General features: G+C 38.1%; 1 protein-coding gene across 2 annotated transcripts in view; it reads right to left on the bottom strand.

Annotated features, from left to right (window-relative positions):
* Window positions 1–9,671: 9,671 nt before the first annotated feature.
* The window catches only part of LOC149940549 (uncharacterized), a 36,722-nt gene continuing 30,830 nt past the window's right edge, over window positions 9,672–15,563 (bottom strand). Inside the window, exons 2-3 of one of the 2 annotated variants that reach the window (XM_090180027.1) lie at window positions 11,025–11,118; window positions 9,672–10,040 (exon numbers count right to left, since the gene is read on the bottom strand). In XM_090180027.1, coding sequence (XP_090036153.1) covers window positions 9,747–10,040; window positions 11,025–11,042 — 312 coding nt within the window. In that variant the 5' untranslated portion in view covers window positions 11,043–11,118 and the 3' untranslated portion in view covers window positions 9,672–9,746. Of the gene's footprint in view, window positions 10,041–11,024; window positions 11,131–15,563 lie in introns of those variants that run through there. The other variant, XM_090180029.1, reaches the window with a different exon arrangement.

The following is a 15,563-nucleotide window of genomic DNA, read 5'->3' as shown; positions in this document are numbered from 1 at the left end:
CTTTGCGTGAGTTTACTTATCCCTTGTTTTTATTAGGTAAGAACTACCACGAAGCGTTTGGAGGTATTTTGACAGAAGTACAACAAACTCTTAGAGAATCAAAGCTAAATGCCACTGAGTCAGCCAAAAGGAGTAACGATTGGATTTTAAGTTAAAAGTTCCAAGATCTAATTGAATTGGAAGGCCTGCTACACCCAATTTTAACAGCCACAATAGAATTTAAAGTCGTTGTTAAACTAATTTTGTTTAAAACTAAAAAACTATTACTTATAAACTCTTTGAAACATACCACAGTAAGTTGTGTATTTTTGGTAATTACAGTAGTTTTCATGCAGATGTAATACATTTCAATATTTTAATTTTTAGATTGAACCTTTTAAGGACTTGACGGAAATTGAAAAATTGAGAGCAATGTTCGTCTTAATAAGACGTTTGGTAGAAGCAGGTTGTAAAAGAATTAAGTTCATTCCTATTGACGTAACAACTCCCGTTGAAGAAGCAGGAGATATACTAATGTTCGTTATTGGAGCTGCCATTAGATCTCTTAGTAGAAAGTCAGACACAGGTAGAAAAGTGGCTGCCAAGATGCACACTGATTTAGAAAACGTTGCGGCAAATTTGCGATCATGAATAGAAGCCCGAGACCGGGAGGGCTATACAATCCAACGGCTATAGCTTACGACAAGTTTTTTGGACTGTTGTATAAACACATTGGAAAATATTATGGAGCAGTTTTTATCCAAAATAGGGTCACCAAAGCAAAGGAGGATATTTATCTATATATAAACAGGTGGTTGAGATTTGGAATAGCTTATGTGAAGGTGTAGCTTCAGAGGCTGAGAAAAAGTTGTTATTCTAACATTGCGTGAGGTATTCTTATAATACAATTGCTAATGGACACTTTAAAAAGTTGAGGGAATAATTTAAAGCTAAAATGAGGGTTAAAACTTGGAAGTCTAAAGCCAATACCAAAGACTGGCAGCGTAAGCAATTACAACAAATGTCAAAAGGGTTTTCTAAATAACAATTGTGTCTAATAAAATTGGTTTTAGAAAGTAAATAAACAATGTTTAAAATTTCCTTTAGTAATATTTATTCAAGACCAAAAACCTTTTCAATTGTGGTATTTCCTTTAGTTTCATGAGTAGGTACTCTATATTTCTTCAAGAGAAGAAGGGCTTCCCTGTTATTACCTACATCATGCACCGTTGGATTATCATGGCGAGAAAATTCCATCTCCAAGGGATCCTTGTTGAAGTTTTGTAGCAGCAGCGCTTCGCAGTGATGATCAAGAGACTCGAATAAACGATAAACTGGTTATATTTATTAAATAATGAGAACAAGTTACATGATTGAAAGCTGGTAAATTAGTGACACACTGATACCCAGTGTAAAAGGTTTTTATATTAAAAACCGAGCGGAAAACATTTAAAAAACAAATATAAAATAAAGCGGAGAGATAAAGTAAAGAACATCTCTCCGTGATTTTGTTCTCTTTCCCGCTGTGTTGGAAAACAATCTTCGTCGGTTATCTTCAACACTCTCCCTCGACGAAGATATGGTTAAATGCGTGGAGATTCAGGCTTTGGCGAAGGCGTGTGAATATCTCGGCACATAACGGCTTCGTGAAAATATCTGCCAACTGCTCTTCACTTGGCACGTAGGTGACATCAATCTGGCCGTTGATCACAAGTTCTCTCACGTAGAATTGACGGACGTTGATGTGCTTTGTACGACGATGAAATTCTGGATTCCGGATCAATTTGATAGCTCCGGCGTTGTCAATGCGCAGAACTGGAATCTCATTTTCTCGTTCAATGCCCAAGGACCTTTTGATGGCTTTGATCCAGACAATATCTTTCGCTGCTTCTGTGGCGGCAACCAATTCAGCCTCGGACTGTTGCTTTCGACTTGCCCATGTAATTGGCGTTGATCCCATCAAGCAGACAATTCCCGAGGTTGAGCGTCTGGTCTTTTCACATCCGGCATAATCGGCGTCGCAGTAGGGGACAAGTTCCGATGTGTCATCTGATTTGAACAAGAGACCCAGGGTTGTCGTTCCTCGTAAATAACGAAAAATGCGTTTTACGGCGTTCCAGTCTGCAATAGTTGGGTTTGCCATAGCCTGCGATGTACGATTCACGGCGAACTCGATGTTAGGACGTGTACCCATTGCAGCATACCGAAGGCTTCCAATGGCTGAGGCGAACATCGTTTGAGCTTCGAATTTCTTCTGACCATCTTCGCTGGTATCTGGCATAGAGGCTGGTGTTTTTACAGCTTTACAGTCAAGTATATGGAATCTTTCCAAGACCTTCTCGAGATAGGCGCTCTGATGAAGGAAAATTGAGCCATCTTCCGTGAAGTCGATCTTGAGACCAAGATATGTTGAGGCGGCTCCTGTGGTAATCTCGAATTCATCAGTGAATTGACGGAGGAATGCATCAACATCTGTAGCTGTAGTTCCGGCAATGAGACCATCGTCGACATAGAGGATTAGGATAAGCAATGTCCTTCCAGATGAAAAAACGTAGAGGCAATGATCACCATCAGCACGTCTGAAACCGAAATCTTGTAGAACTCGATCAATTCGCTCGTTCCAGCAGCGTGGTGATTGTTTAAGGCCGTACAGACTCTTTTTAAGCCTCCAGACTTTGCCGCTACTGTCATCAAATCCTTCTGGTTGGCGCATGTAAATCTCCTCGGACAAGTTTCCATGAAGAAAGGCTGTCCTTACATCAAATTGCTTTAAATGTAAATTCTTCTGAGCAACGATGCTGAGGAATATTCTCAGGGTCTCGAAACGGGCAACTGGAGCGAAAGTCTCTTCATAATCGATCCCTTATCGCTGTGCATATCCCTTGGCTACGAGTCTGGCCTTATACTTGGAAATCGTTCCGTCTTCGTTTGTCTTCGTACGAAAGATCCATCTATTTCCAATGATTTTCCGGCCCGAAGGAGGATTGACCAATTCGTAAACTTGGTGTTCCTTCATTGAAGAGAGCTCTTCAGACATTGCCGTTTGCCATTTCATGGATTCGGCGCTTGAACGAGCTGCTTCGGCTGTCTTTGGGAGATCATCACCGATCAGGAAAACTTTGTCTACAGGCATGCAGGTACAGCAAGTGTGCCCTTTTGCCCTCAGTTTTGAACGATCTCGAAGTACGGGTCCGGTGGCTGCAGATGGTGATTCGACGGATCTGGATGTCACGTCTTCGGGAACATTGACGGATCTGGATGTCACGGCTTCGGGAACATTGACGGATCTGGATGTCACGGCTTCGGGAACATTGACGGATCTGGATGTCACGGCTTCGGAATCCGAATCATCGGAACTCTGCTCTCCCTGACTAGAGACATCCATCCATTCTCCAGGTTTGGTTTCGAGTATACATTTCTCAGGATCGAACTTGACATCTCGAGATCGGATGACGTCATTTAGCTCTGGAACGTAGACTCGATATCCATCCATGTTATCTTCATAACCAACGAGAATGCCTCTCAAAGCTTTCTTAGACAGCTTCCTTCGCTTCTCCTTTGGCACATGAACGTAACAATCGGTTCCAAAAATGCGCAAATGCTTGACTGATGGATTCGGCTTTCCAGTCCATAGTTCGTACGGTGTCTTCCCTTTGATGCAGGTTGGGGCTGTGCGATTTAGAATATACGTCGTCGTGTTGACTGCTTCGGCCCACAGCTTTGGAGGTAGATCGGGTTTTGAATGCAGCATCGCACGAACAGACTCCATGATTGTTCGATTCTCACGTTCAGCTACTCCATTTTGCTCAGGAGTGTATGGCATTGAGGTTCGATGCTTCAGGCCGACTTCTTGTGTCGTTATTCGGCGAAACTCATCGTTGACGTACTCGGTCCCGTTATCCGTGATAAGTTCTCGTACGGTATGCTCATGGTTCTTGCAAAATGCGAGAAAGTCCTTGAAACGATCCACGACTTCAGATTTCTTCGCCAAGAAATATGTGATACGAATGCCGGAATACTCGTCCTTGAAGAGAAGATAGTAGAGCTTGCCCTTCATTGATGGAGTCGGTGATGGCCCCCAGAGATCTGAATGAATTCTATCTCCTGGCTTCGTGGCTTTATCTAACCGAGTGCCAAAGCTGTGACGAGTCATTTTTCCAAAGATACATCCTTCGCATAGTTTATCAGTCTTCTGATTGATAATCTCGTAACCGAGCCTCTTCAGAGTAGCCGCTACATGTCGTTTATCTTGATGGCCTAGTCTTTCGTGCCAGACTTGGAGGTCCACCTTTTTCTCGTTTCTTGGACCAGTGGCAAGATATAAGGAACTCGATGGCTGCTCCACAGTCATCTACCCGGAACAGTGATTCGACTTTCCCAGGAAGACGTAGATGCTTTCTTCCCTTTATTTTCTCATACAGGCCGCAGGAAAATGCAGTGGCTTGAAATTCCAAGTTGGAGTTTCGTTTCATGGCGCTTTTTAGAGAAAATACATTGCATGCAAAACCACTGATGTGCCAAACGTTGTGGATAATCTCGTGACGAACGGACTTTCCATCATTAAAACGTACGCGAATGTCACCCTCGCCGTCCGCTGTCATCTGAGCTTTGTTCCCAACTTGTAGAGTGGCTGGACTGTCAAACCTCCTGAACTGAATGAACTTCGTAGCGTCATTGGTAATGTGCTGCGTAGCTCCAGAGTCGAAATACCAGACAATGTCTGCCGTAGTATGAGCAACAAGGCCATTTGCCGCATAAAGACCACCGCCATTGTCGGCGCCAGTGTTGCTTCTGCTTTCTCCAGTTCTCAGATTGCCGGATGGTTTCTTCCCTCCTGTGCAGTCCCTCGAGAGATGTCCTAACTTCTTGGATTTGAAACATCTCGGTCGATTTCCTCTTGAGCTATTTCCAGTGGAATTGACATTTTTTCTACCATCTCGACGAGCTAGAAGACCAGAAGACTCTTCAAAGGCGTTTCCATCACGTGTTGAACGGCCTATCAGTAGGCGCTCCAACTCCGCGACCGTCTGCTTTTCTTTAGGCAATGTATCCCAGAGCATACCAAACTCTCGGTATTCGTCTTGAGGTAATGACTCGAAAATGCAGGCGATCAGAATACAGTCATCAAATGAAACGTCCTTTTCCAACTTCGCTGTCGTCAGGATGTCTGACCATAGGGAACGCATTTGTGCAAGATGGGTGGCCATGTCATCTTCAGGAGCTTTCGTCGTTTTTATCAGTTGGGCGAGTAATTTTCGAAGCCGGTTGGACGACTTTTGTTCGAAAATTTCCAGTAGTTTACTCCACATTTCCCTTGGTGTTTCACAATCAGCAATCATGTTCTGGACCTTCCGGGATAACGCTGACCAGATGACAGTACGGGCTGTACTGAATGCAACTTGGTATTTCTCTAGGGCTGCAGAGAACGCTGCCTCTGTCTCATCGGTTCGTACTGGTTCCGTACGACTTCCATTGACAATGTTGTATACGCTTCGAATTGTCAAGACGTCACAGACTTGTCTTTTCCAGCTTCGCCAATTCTCTGGACCAGACAGCTTCTCGACGTCATGGCGTAGAAGACCGTCCATCTTGGCAGGAATTAGTGTGCTGTGATACAGGATACGATGAAGACAGGTAACCAGTTCAGTTGATCATCTTAGTCAGCGGAGTGACGCAGTGGGAGCGTGCTGGGCCCATAACCTGTTGAAGTTTTGTAGCAGCAGCGCTTCGCAGTGATGATCAAGAGACTCGAATAAACGATAAACTGGTTATATTTATTAAAATAATGAGAACAAGTTACATGATTGAAAGCCGGTAAATTAGTATTAATTAATATTAAAAACCGAGCGGAAAACATTTAAAAAACAAATATAAAATAAAGCGGAGAGATAAAGTAAAGAACATCTCTCCGTGATTTTGTTCTCTTTCCCGCTGTGTTGGAAAACAATCTTCGTCGGTTATCTTCAACAATCCTGATTGAAATTGATTGTAAGCACAAATTGTGCTGATTTCCTTAACAGGAACGGCACTACTTCTATCATAGTTTTAGCTGAAAATAATTTAAATGTTTTAAACGTTTGCAATTGTTGCGATATGGTAATTTCTCGGCAAACTTACATCTTTGCTTTAATCCTGAAAGAGTTTCATTTGAAATTAGCATTTTCTTCCGCTCCTCCGGTGTGAAGTCTCCTGGTATATTCAAAACATCTTGTTCCCATTGTGCCAAATACCCGAGGAAATCATTTTCCAACCACTATGAGCATAAAAGGAAGAGTTAATTTAAAGAAAATATCACCAATTTCAAGGATTATACCTGAAGACGCTTGTCATTTACTGATTGGAATGGCCTTTTATTTGGCTTGCGTTTTTGATACGCTTCGTCAAAATTAGATGCGTTAAAAATGTCGAACCACTGGTCGAACTTTCTTAATTATACCGTTTCTGAATACTTATTTCCAAAATCTGCTTCAATAGCGTTAGCGACTGATGCGCTCAGAACTTGGGTGGCATAGCGGACTTTCATTTTACTGAAGTTGTTCAAAAAGATTTGTTCGTTAGTAAGTTTGTGCGCTTTGCGCAAATTTCCAGGATGTAAGCGCTCTCTCTCTCTCATACAACTGTTTCACTGGCTCCCACAATAAGTGTTGTCCATTTTTAAACATCTTCCTAACTTTACAAGTATCCTCACTTGAATATAGGCAGTTTCGTGTTGTTTTTAATAGATGTGGTGGATCAAACATAAAATATACTGAACGTTCTTCATCCAAACTATATTTATTTAAACAGCGGTGGCGAATTTCTTTTGTTGTGTTCAATTGGAAAAACCTTCGATTAGTTGGTACACCATCTCCAATAACGCACAATATTTTGAACCCAAGTGATTCCAGTCTCTCGATGGCTTCCCAAACTATAGAGTTCAAATCTTCCGCTGTAAGTCCACTTGTGGCAAAATGTGCAAAGTGGTACTTGATGCGAGTGGTTGCCCCTCTCAACATCAACATTAAAACATGAGTTACCACTTTTTGGTCTTCATATTTTTCCGAAATTATGTCATTGATTTGGTTTCTAGCCTCATTTAAATGGGTGTAACCCACTATATCTCCAGAGGTGTTATTATACACCAATTCCTCTCTTATTTTTATTTCATCCAACAAAATATTGAAGTATTGCTGGTGAGGTTTTAATTGTTCTGGTTTAATTTCTTCTTTCAAGCTATTCAGGACAGCATCATTGAACCCCAGAGTTCGATTGTCGTGATTTGAATGACGCAGAAGAGTATTGTATGATGGTAACTGTAGAATTTTTGAGGCTGCTAAACTCTTGAAGGCTGCTGGTGACCTGTGATATTGGCCTAAACACCACTTTATTACAACTGGATGCCATCGTCGGCCACGAGCATCCGTCTTTTTGGAAATTTTTAATTGTTCTCTCAGAAAAAGAGCCAGGAATGATTTATCCCTGTGGTTTGGGACAGTTTGTTCTAAAATCTGTTCTATTGAGTTTTGGTCATCAGCGGGTAAGGTTTCACCAGCATTCTTGATGACTTTTTTGCTCTTCTTCTGTAGCCTCTTAACTTGTTTCCTCGAATTTTGATCGGATTTTTTTTTCTCTTATTAACAGTTCAATAGCTTCGTCTTTGGTTAGCGATTTATATTTCTTGCTCTCGGATGTTTTGTTTCTGGAAAGGTTTTTCAAAGATCTATCTGATAATCTTCTGCAATAAGCGCAGATGTTTTTGGCTATAAAACGCAAACAACGCTGATCCCTCATAGTCAGTGTATATGGACAATAACTTCCTTCAGAGTGTCTTTTCAAATACTCAATAACTCGCTGGTTCTTAATTTTCCAAAACTATGTTTAAAGCATCCAAACTTGAAACTGAAGCTGGTAAATCAAGAACGTTGTGGTTTTCTAATGGCTTTCCTAGGGCAATAACTTTCTAGGTAAAATCAGGATATATGCAGAGGGAAATTAGTACAACTTGTGTTTCATCATCGGTCTTTAAAATTTGAAATTAATCCATTAAAGCTTTCCACATGTTGATTATCATCAATGGAACCCTCCATTGAATGTTTAGATTATGGTTTTAAAATTGAAACTAATCTCTATGGATTTTAAGTATTTTAAGTAATTCCTACCATTGATCTTGTACAATTTACTTACCTTTGATGTTAGGATTTTATTTTGACACAACGATGCTTCCAATCCATTATGCAAAATAGAAAATGAACACTAACGACACAATTTAAGTTAAAAGGCATGCCTGTTAATCTGATTAATTAAAAAATTGCAGAGTCGGTATACTTACATTGTGGACCAGGATTATCATATCTAGGCCCTCTTTTTTCCAACAAAGTGTTCTGAACACAAATAAGTATTGCAAGTAATATATTCTTGTTTAAAGTTTCCCCTCACTTCTTATAACCATTTTAACCACTTAATACATGTTTCAGGCTTTTTAATAGGTTTAGGGAAAGGGATAAAAGTAACGTCTTTCATATAAGGTTTACCCTCATGTCTAGTATTGCTCCTACAGCCCGGATAAACACACGTTTTCTTTCTTGGAACCGGTATCGTTTAATTTTAATAAAAACTTCTATATTAATTAAAAGAAAGCACCATATGAAATAACGAATTCTGAAAACGCTGTTAAGAGCCGAGCGGAAACAAAGTTTGAATTTGAGCATGCGCAGAAGATTTAAAAACACGAATTTCCGACTCACTTGGAAAGAGGGGGTTGGGGGGATTGTTTTTCTCCTCAAACGGAGAGCGTGGCCAAATGCCTTGAAAAGCCTACGAGTAGGGAATCCATATTATGTACATCCATGCTATGACGTATACCGTGAACATTTTTTGGAAGACCTGCCATTTGGACGTTTACTGTAACCCTCAGCACTCGGTCCGTCCCAAACGTTGAAGATTCTTCACGTACAATCACAATTCGCAAAAGAAAATTATAATACACCCAATGATAAAAAGAGGGCGCTTTTGGAAAAACATTTTCCCTAATTCTTAGAAACTGCGAACGCGGCGATTTCAAGAAACTACGTACGCAGTGATTACTCTTTGCCCCGAAAACACGTACGCGTTCGCAGACCGACAGACACGGTGATTGTAACTTGGATTAACAATAGTAGTGCCTACCTGGATATATCACTCTAGCGTTCCGCGTGCATTTCCAAAGTGTTTGTTACGGGTTCTGCCTTGTAGAAGCTACTAGTTAACGGAGATATTCCGAAATTCTCCGTTAACTTCGCGGAAGCGGCGCTGCTGTCGCAAAAGTCATTTTCTTGTCAGGTTTTTTTCCAAATGATATATCCAGGTAGGCACTACCTTGCCTTTAAAAGAAAATTAATACTAAATATTTTCATAAAGAAAAATTAGTTTTCTCCACAATAAATTTTATTATTTTTAACTCAAATGGTTAATGAAGAATAGTTATATACATGAAAGCAGAATTTACAGAAGGAACAATTAGTTGAAATTAATTTAAGAAGTATGTGATATTAAATCTGTTCTCCATTAAAATCTAATGTAAGGGTTTTATTTTTTCATTTCTATAAAAAAAGTGTATTTTTCATGTATTTTTATCATAGTCGTTTATAGCAACAATATTCAAATCCTAATGTTTAATTAAAGTTACATGGGATATAAGGTTGAATAAGATTGAAGCGACAAGCGGCATTTCAAAGTCAAAGTTATATTAAATTTATTTAGAAATCAGATTCATCTGTTTGTTATAACTAAATTAATAACACAGAAATATTCTAATATTCAATGAAAAACCCCTTGGGGCTTTCAATTAATTCGTATACTTGACTGCGTTTCGAGAAACAGCCGGAAAAGGGGAAACAAAACCAAGACACAAGAGTGGTTTGATCATCATGGATTATTTTATCTCTTGCCCTAATCCTCAAGTTCTTGTGTTTTGGCAAATAATCATTGTTCGGTGGATCTTCGTATTCAAGTTTGCTTTTTCTATTTGCTTTCCTTAAATAGGTATGAACCGTGCAGTAATCTTTGATATAAGAAATTCCAGAGCTGGAACTGTTTGAATCGACCTAAAATAGTATCAAAATTGATTTTTATCTACTTAAAAAATTTAAACGTTATCCGGTCCGCTATTTTGTGATTTCAAAATATAAATTGTGATTATTTACTGTTTGAATTTGATTTCAAACATGTAGAATCTCGTTAAGTTCAACAAAATGTCATATTTCAAGAAAATAGCTCCCATTAAACAGATCCGTGAATCTACAAAGGTACATTTCATTTTAATGACCTTAATGAATACTTATCTCGGAAGAGATATATTATAAACTTCTGGTTTTATGTATTCAATCATAAATTGCAATCGTTACCCAATTATTACTCAACCTTACGCTACCGTGAAACGGGTGCCTTTGACAAAGTTGTAATTATCCCCTGAGAAAAGTTAATTAAATTTTATTGTGGCTATAACTTCCGCTTCGAGGTTTTGGGCGTTAAACATTTTAGAAGGAGTTAAACCACGCCTTCCGGTATACTAGACACAGCAATAATAAAAAGAATTAACGTTACGATAACTAATAATGATTAACACCTAAATGAACCACATTTCAAATTTGAAATTCCTGCATTTAATAAATTATTTTATGTCGAGTTTAACCTTGATAAATTAATACAAATAAGGATCTTTTTCGAAGCTTTTCCACATTTGTCAGTCGCTTTTTTAAGCAATATTGCCGGGAAAGTAGAAATCACAGATTAGGGACTACAACGGAAGGACTATATTAAACCAAGAACGTATATATGTATAAGAACGTTGAACGATCAAATTGGCGCCTGCATGGTGCCATGATTTAATAGTTTTCAGAATAACTCCGTCCAAAAAACCGCGTGCGGCGCGCGTTAAAGGTTAAAACCATTTATAGTTCGCGGACTTTAGTGCGGAGATATTCTGAAACCGATTAAATCATGGCCCAAGAGAGGCCTTTTGTTCAACGTTCTTATACATATATACGTTCTTGATTAAACGAAATAAATAATATTTATATTTAGCTTACCTCATTTTGGTTAGGCATAACACAATTTTTTTTTAATTACTGGTTGGCCAAGGCTACAGAAACCAGAAAGTGTCGACCCGACACCTAAAACACCCTGAAAAGTAGAACGTCTTGAGCGATAATTCTTTGAAACGGAGGCATTTGCGTGGTGTGCCTATATTATATGTGTTAATCGAATTAGGAAGCCTTTTAAAAGTAGTTCTTCGGACAACGAAAGGTAGGTCCGAAGGAAACAAATAATTGAAAAGTTACGAAATAAAATTTACATATCAATGAATTTATTGTTGATGGTTGATATAAACATGCAACTCTAATTTAAGTTGGCTATTTAGAAGAATAGCGCTGTCCGAATAACTTTTGCTATGATATTTCTTTGTATCTTTACGCCACAGAGTAATTGTAATTTTTTTTTAACTTAATGTAATCTGCCATTTTAATTTTTAATCATAGTTATCAGAGTTTAGTGTATATATTTTATTTGTTTCCCTCGCTGATTTAAATCAGAATGTCCGAAAGAAAAGAAGTTGGAACTGACCCTATTGAGAATCGTAAGAAATCTTTTAATTAACCAGTTAGTCAGAGTGTTTTAATTTTTATATCTATTGTGCATGTTATCCTCCGCTTAAAAGTAATAACTAGCATTAGGGATGGCCTAACCATCCTACTAACGAAAAAAGAATTGCCCCCTCAGTCCCCCTGCATTGTGGTTCTTTTGTTTTGTATCTAGTGTATAAATGTTAAAATAAAGATTTTGTGATTGAATTCGAATCTCCCCTACTTTAATATTTTTTTCTTTTCCGCTGTAAGTAACCCTCTCTCTCAGATTTAATTCACTCCACGATAAGGCCACGACTCGCATTTTATCTTTATTTTTCCCCGCCTTAGTGAAGGGCTAGGAATATTTCCGTCCATCAATTGTATGACGATTTCCTAAAAAAGGTTGCAAATATAACAAAACATAACACAACCGTTTCGTTGAATCCCACATTCAACACTCACTGATATGATTCATAGGAAAGAAACAGTCACAGGACTCACACCACAACAGATCAAACACTTTTTTATCGATTTTAGTCACACAGTCGTCTAAAGTCACGGTCACGACAGTTAAAACTCAAAATATAACTATTTATTTACTGAGTTCGTTCATCGTGCGATCAGACCAACGTCAATTTGCCAGAACGAAAATTCTAAAAAGTACATTTTTGGATAACGTGGGAACGCGGCGCGGGAAAGGAAGTTTGGTCTGAACTACAGAAAAACGAACTGGGGAGTAAGTGCTAGGGTTCATATTTCTTAAAAATGACGCGAGAGAGAATAATGAAATTAACGATATTTATACGCCTTTATATGCTCTTTCGTTTAAAATTAATTTTATTCTGGGAGCGCCATAATTGAGCGAAATATCAATGACGTAAGCTTACCCAAAAAGGTGCCGTTTTCGGGACCATGCCCGGCATAGGGTAGTATTGTATTTGAATGTTATAAAAATTGACGAGGGAGAGGTTAATGAAATTAACGTTAATAGTACACCTTTAAATGCTCTATCGTTTAAAATTAATTTTATTCTGGGAGCGCCATAATTGATCGAAATATCAATGACGTAAGCTTACCCAAAAACGTGCCGTTTTCGGGACCATGCCCGGCATAGGGTAGTATTCTATTTGAATTTTATAAAAATTGACGAGGGAGAGGTTAATGAAATTAACGTTAATAGTACACCTTTAAATGCTCTATCGTTTAAAATTAATTTTATTCTGGGAGCGCCATAATTGAGCGAAATATCAATGACGTAAGCTTACCCAAAAACAGGCATAGGGTTGTATTCTATTTGAATTTTATAAAAATTGACGCGGGAGAGGTTAATGAAATTAACGTTATTAGTACACCATTAAATGCTCTATCGTTTAAAATTAATTTTATTCTGGGAGCGCCATAATTGAGCGAAATATCAATGACGTAAGCTTACCCAAAAACGCGCCGTTTTCGGGACCAAGACCGCCATAGGGTAGTATTCTATTTGAATTTTATAAAAATTGACGCGGGAGAGGTCAATCAAACTAACGTTAATTTTACACTCTTAAATGCTTTATCGATCAAAATTAAAATTATTCTGGGAGCGACATTATTAGTCGAAATATCAATGGAGAAACTCACTAAAAAAGCGCCTCTATTCATTAAATAGATAGCTTTGTACTAGTTTTTATTTTAAATTTTGTACATTTTATTTTATATGTTCTTTTTTGTTTTGAACGTCTTAGATTTCTTTACCTTAAATTTCCTTGACGTGTCTTTAATTTGCTGCATGTGTAGTTTTAGAATTACACTGGAATGTAGTCTCTATCTCTGATTTCTGTTAATGAATACTATTAATATATGAAAAAATCTATTTTGAAATGGGCGCTCGGAAAGCGGTTAACGTGATTTTTTTCGTACTTTAAACCAATTAGTTTCGCTGTTATATCAGTTTAAATTATAAATATAGTTTTAGTAATATTATAATTTTCTTTGATCATAAAAGTTACTTATGGCACACGCCGCGTAAAGGCTTGGTTTATTGTGGCCTGTAGAAATGCTGATTAAAATAAAATGGCGAACTTAATTGCTATTTAATTTTTTCTCAATATTTCTACAGATATATTATATTTCGCTTTTTCCAACAAAATATAACATATCCCCTCCCAACCCATTATGTTTTAAGATGTTTCCAAAGAAGCATGTCGCCTCTGAGAATGGTGTAGGAGAAGCATGTAGCCTCTGGGAATGGTGTAGGAGAAGCATGTCGCCTCTGAGAATGGTGTACGAGAAGCATGTCGCCTCTGAGAATGGTGTAGGAGAAGCATGTCGCCTCTGGGAATGGTGAACGAGAAGCATGTCGCCTCTGAGAATGGTGTAGGAGAAGCATGTCGCCTCTGAGAATGGTGTAGGAGAAGCATGTCGCCTCTGGGAATTAGGTTATGATAAGCAAGTCGTTTCAGATAATGGTGTACGAGAAGCATGTCGCCTCTATAGATCGTGAAGAATTATAAGTTGATCGTTTAGCCAAGAACGTTATTCCCCGCTATAATACAATTCGGAATTTTAAGTACTATCTATTTCAGAGATTCCGCCGTTATACTTTATATCACGTTTTGAAGCTCTGCTTTCGCGTAGAAACCGTCATATAAAGTTCGACAACGAACTTTCCTTTCCATTTTTGGACCAATCGAAAACGACTTTCATCGCGGACAGCCTAGATGAAGGTAATTTTCAAGAAATAGAACTTTCTCTAGAAGATAAAGGTCTCCACGCAAAAGCATTGCAAACCTGTGAAATTGATCAAAATTATTTAGTTTGTATATGTTCTATTTCTGATTGAAAATTATCACGGAATTCGTTAATATCATTACTATTTTTATTAATTTCATCTGATAATTTTTCTGATAAACATTTAGCGTATAGACAAATAGCTGGTCCGCAGTTGTAATAATATGGTTGAAAGTACAAGTTAGATTTTGCCGACGTTATCCACGTGGTTGGCGTGAGCTTGAAATGATTTTGAAGGGAAGTTAAATATTTAACCAAATGATCTACCTCATTTTGATGTTTTCCTTTATAAGGAGTTATTTCGTCGTCGATGAAATCGGTGACTTGGCAATTAGAGTCGTAAACTGTAATTTTAAATACGTCTTTTTTGATCAATTTCACGGTTACCAGAAAGAAATGATTTTTTTTTACCATAACTGGAATAAGCGTTAGTTCTTTAGTCTTAAATCTGTTAAATTCATTTAAAAAATACTCGAAATAAAAGTTTAATTGGTATTCTGTAAGTTTGTTTAAATTATTTATAAATTTCGCAATGGAAGTGTAAAAAGAAGTGTCTAAATATTGATTTTTCAAAAAGCGCGCCTGCAGAGATTTAAAATAACCGTCTACCATAAATCCGGTAAAACACTTCTTAGACGCGATTTTTTCTAATTGTTTTTTGCCTAAACGGAATTGTTTTTTCGCACTAGATTCAATTTCTATTTCGTCAGGGTCCAGATCTATATCCCAATGTACCGTACGATAGAGTGCCAAATCCCTATTTCCTTTTTCTTCTTTTTAAAGGTTTTAGTTATTAAAACCGATTATAATTCTTTCCATATTTTAGGGAGATAGTTCTAAAGATAGGGTCCGTAGTTGAAGATGTTAATGGAAATGAAACTACTTTGGTGCTTTGGAAGGCAACGAGGGATGCAAAACTGTCGCCTAAAACTGTGGACCCAAAACATCTTGGATGGGCGCAATTTGAAGTGTGTATAGAAAATGGACCGAAAGTATCCGCGCCGTTTTCGGTCACCTGGGAGTCCAAAGAATTGGGGGCCAAACTTCATAAGTAATACCAATTGAATTAAGATATTAATAAGCAATCTCATAAAAACTATTTAAAATTTACGATTTTTAGGTCGAATCTTGTATGAAAAACTTTTCGGTGTTCATCGACTGAATGACTCAAAAAAGAGAAGCAATGAGGCGGTCTGTGATGACATGGTGTCAAGCTCGACAAAGAAAACAATG

This window comes from Leiobunum rupestre, chromosome 6, assembly GCF_980474605.1.
Source record: "Leiobunum rupestre chromosome 6, qqLeiRupe1.1.hap1, whole genome shotgun sequence".
NCBI lineage: Eukaryota > Metazoa > Arthropoda > Arachnida > Opiliones > Sclerosomatidae > Leiobunum > Leiobunum rupestre.
This window is presented reverse-complemented; position numbering and strand designations above follow the sequence as displayed.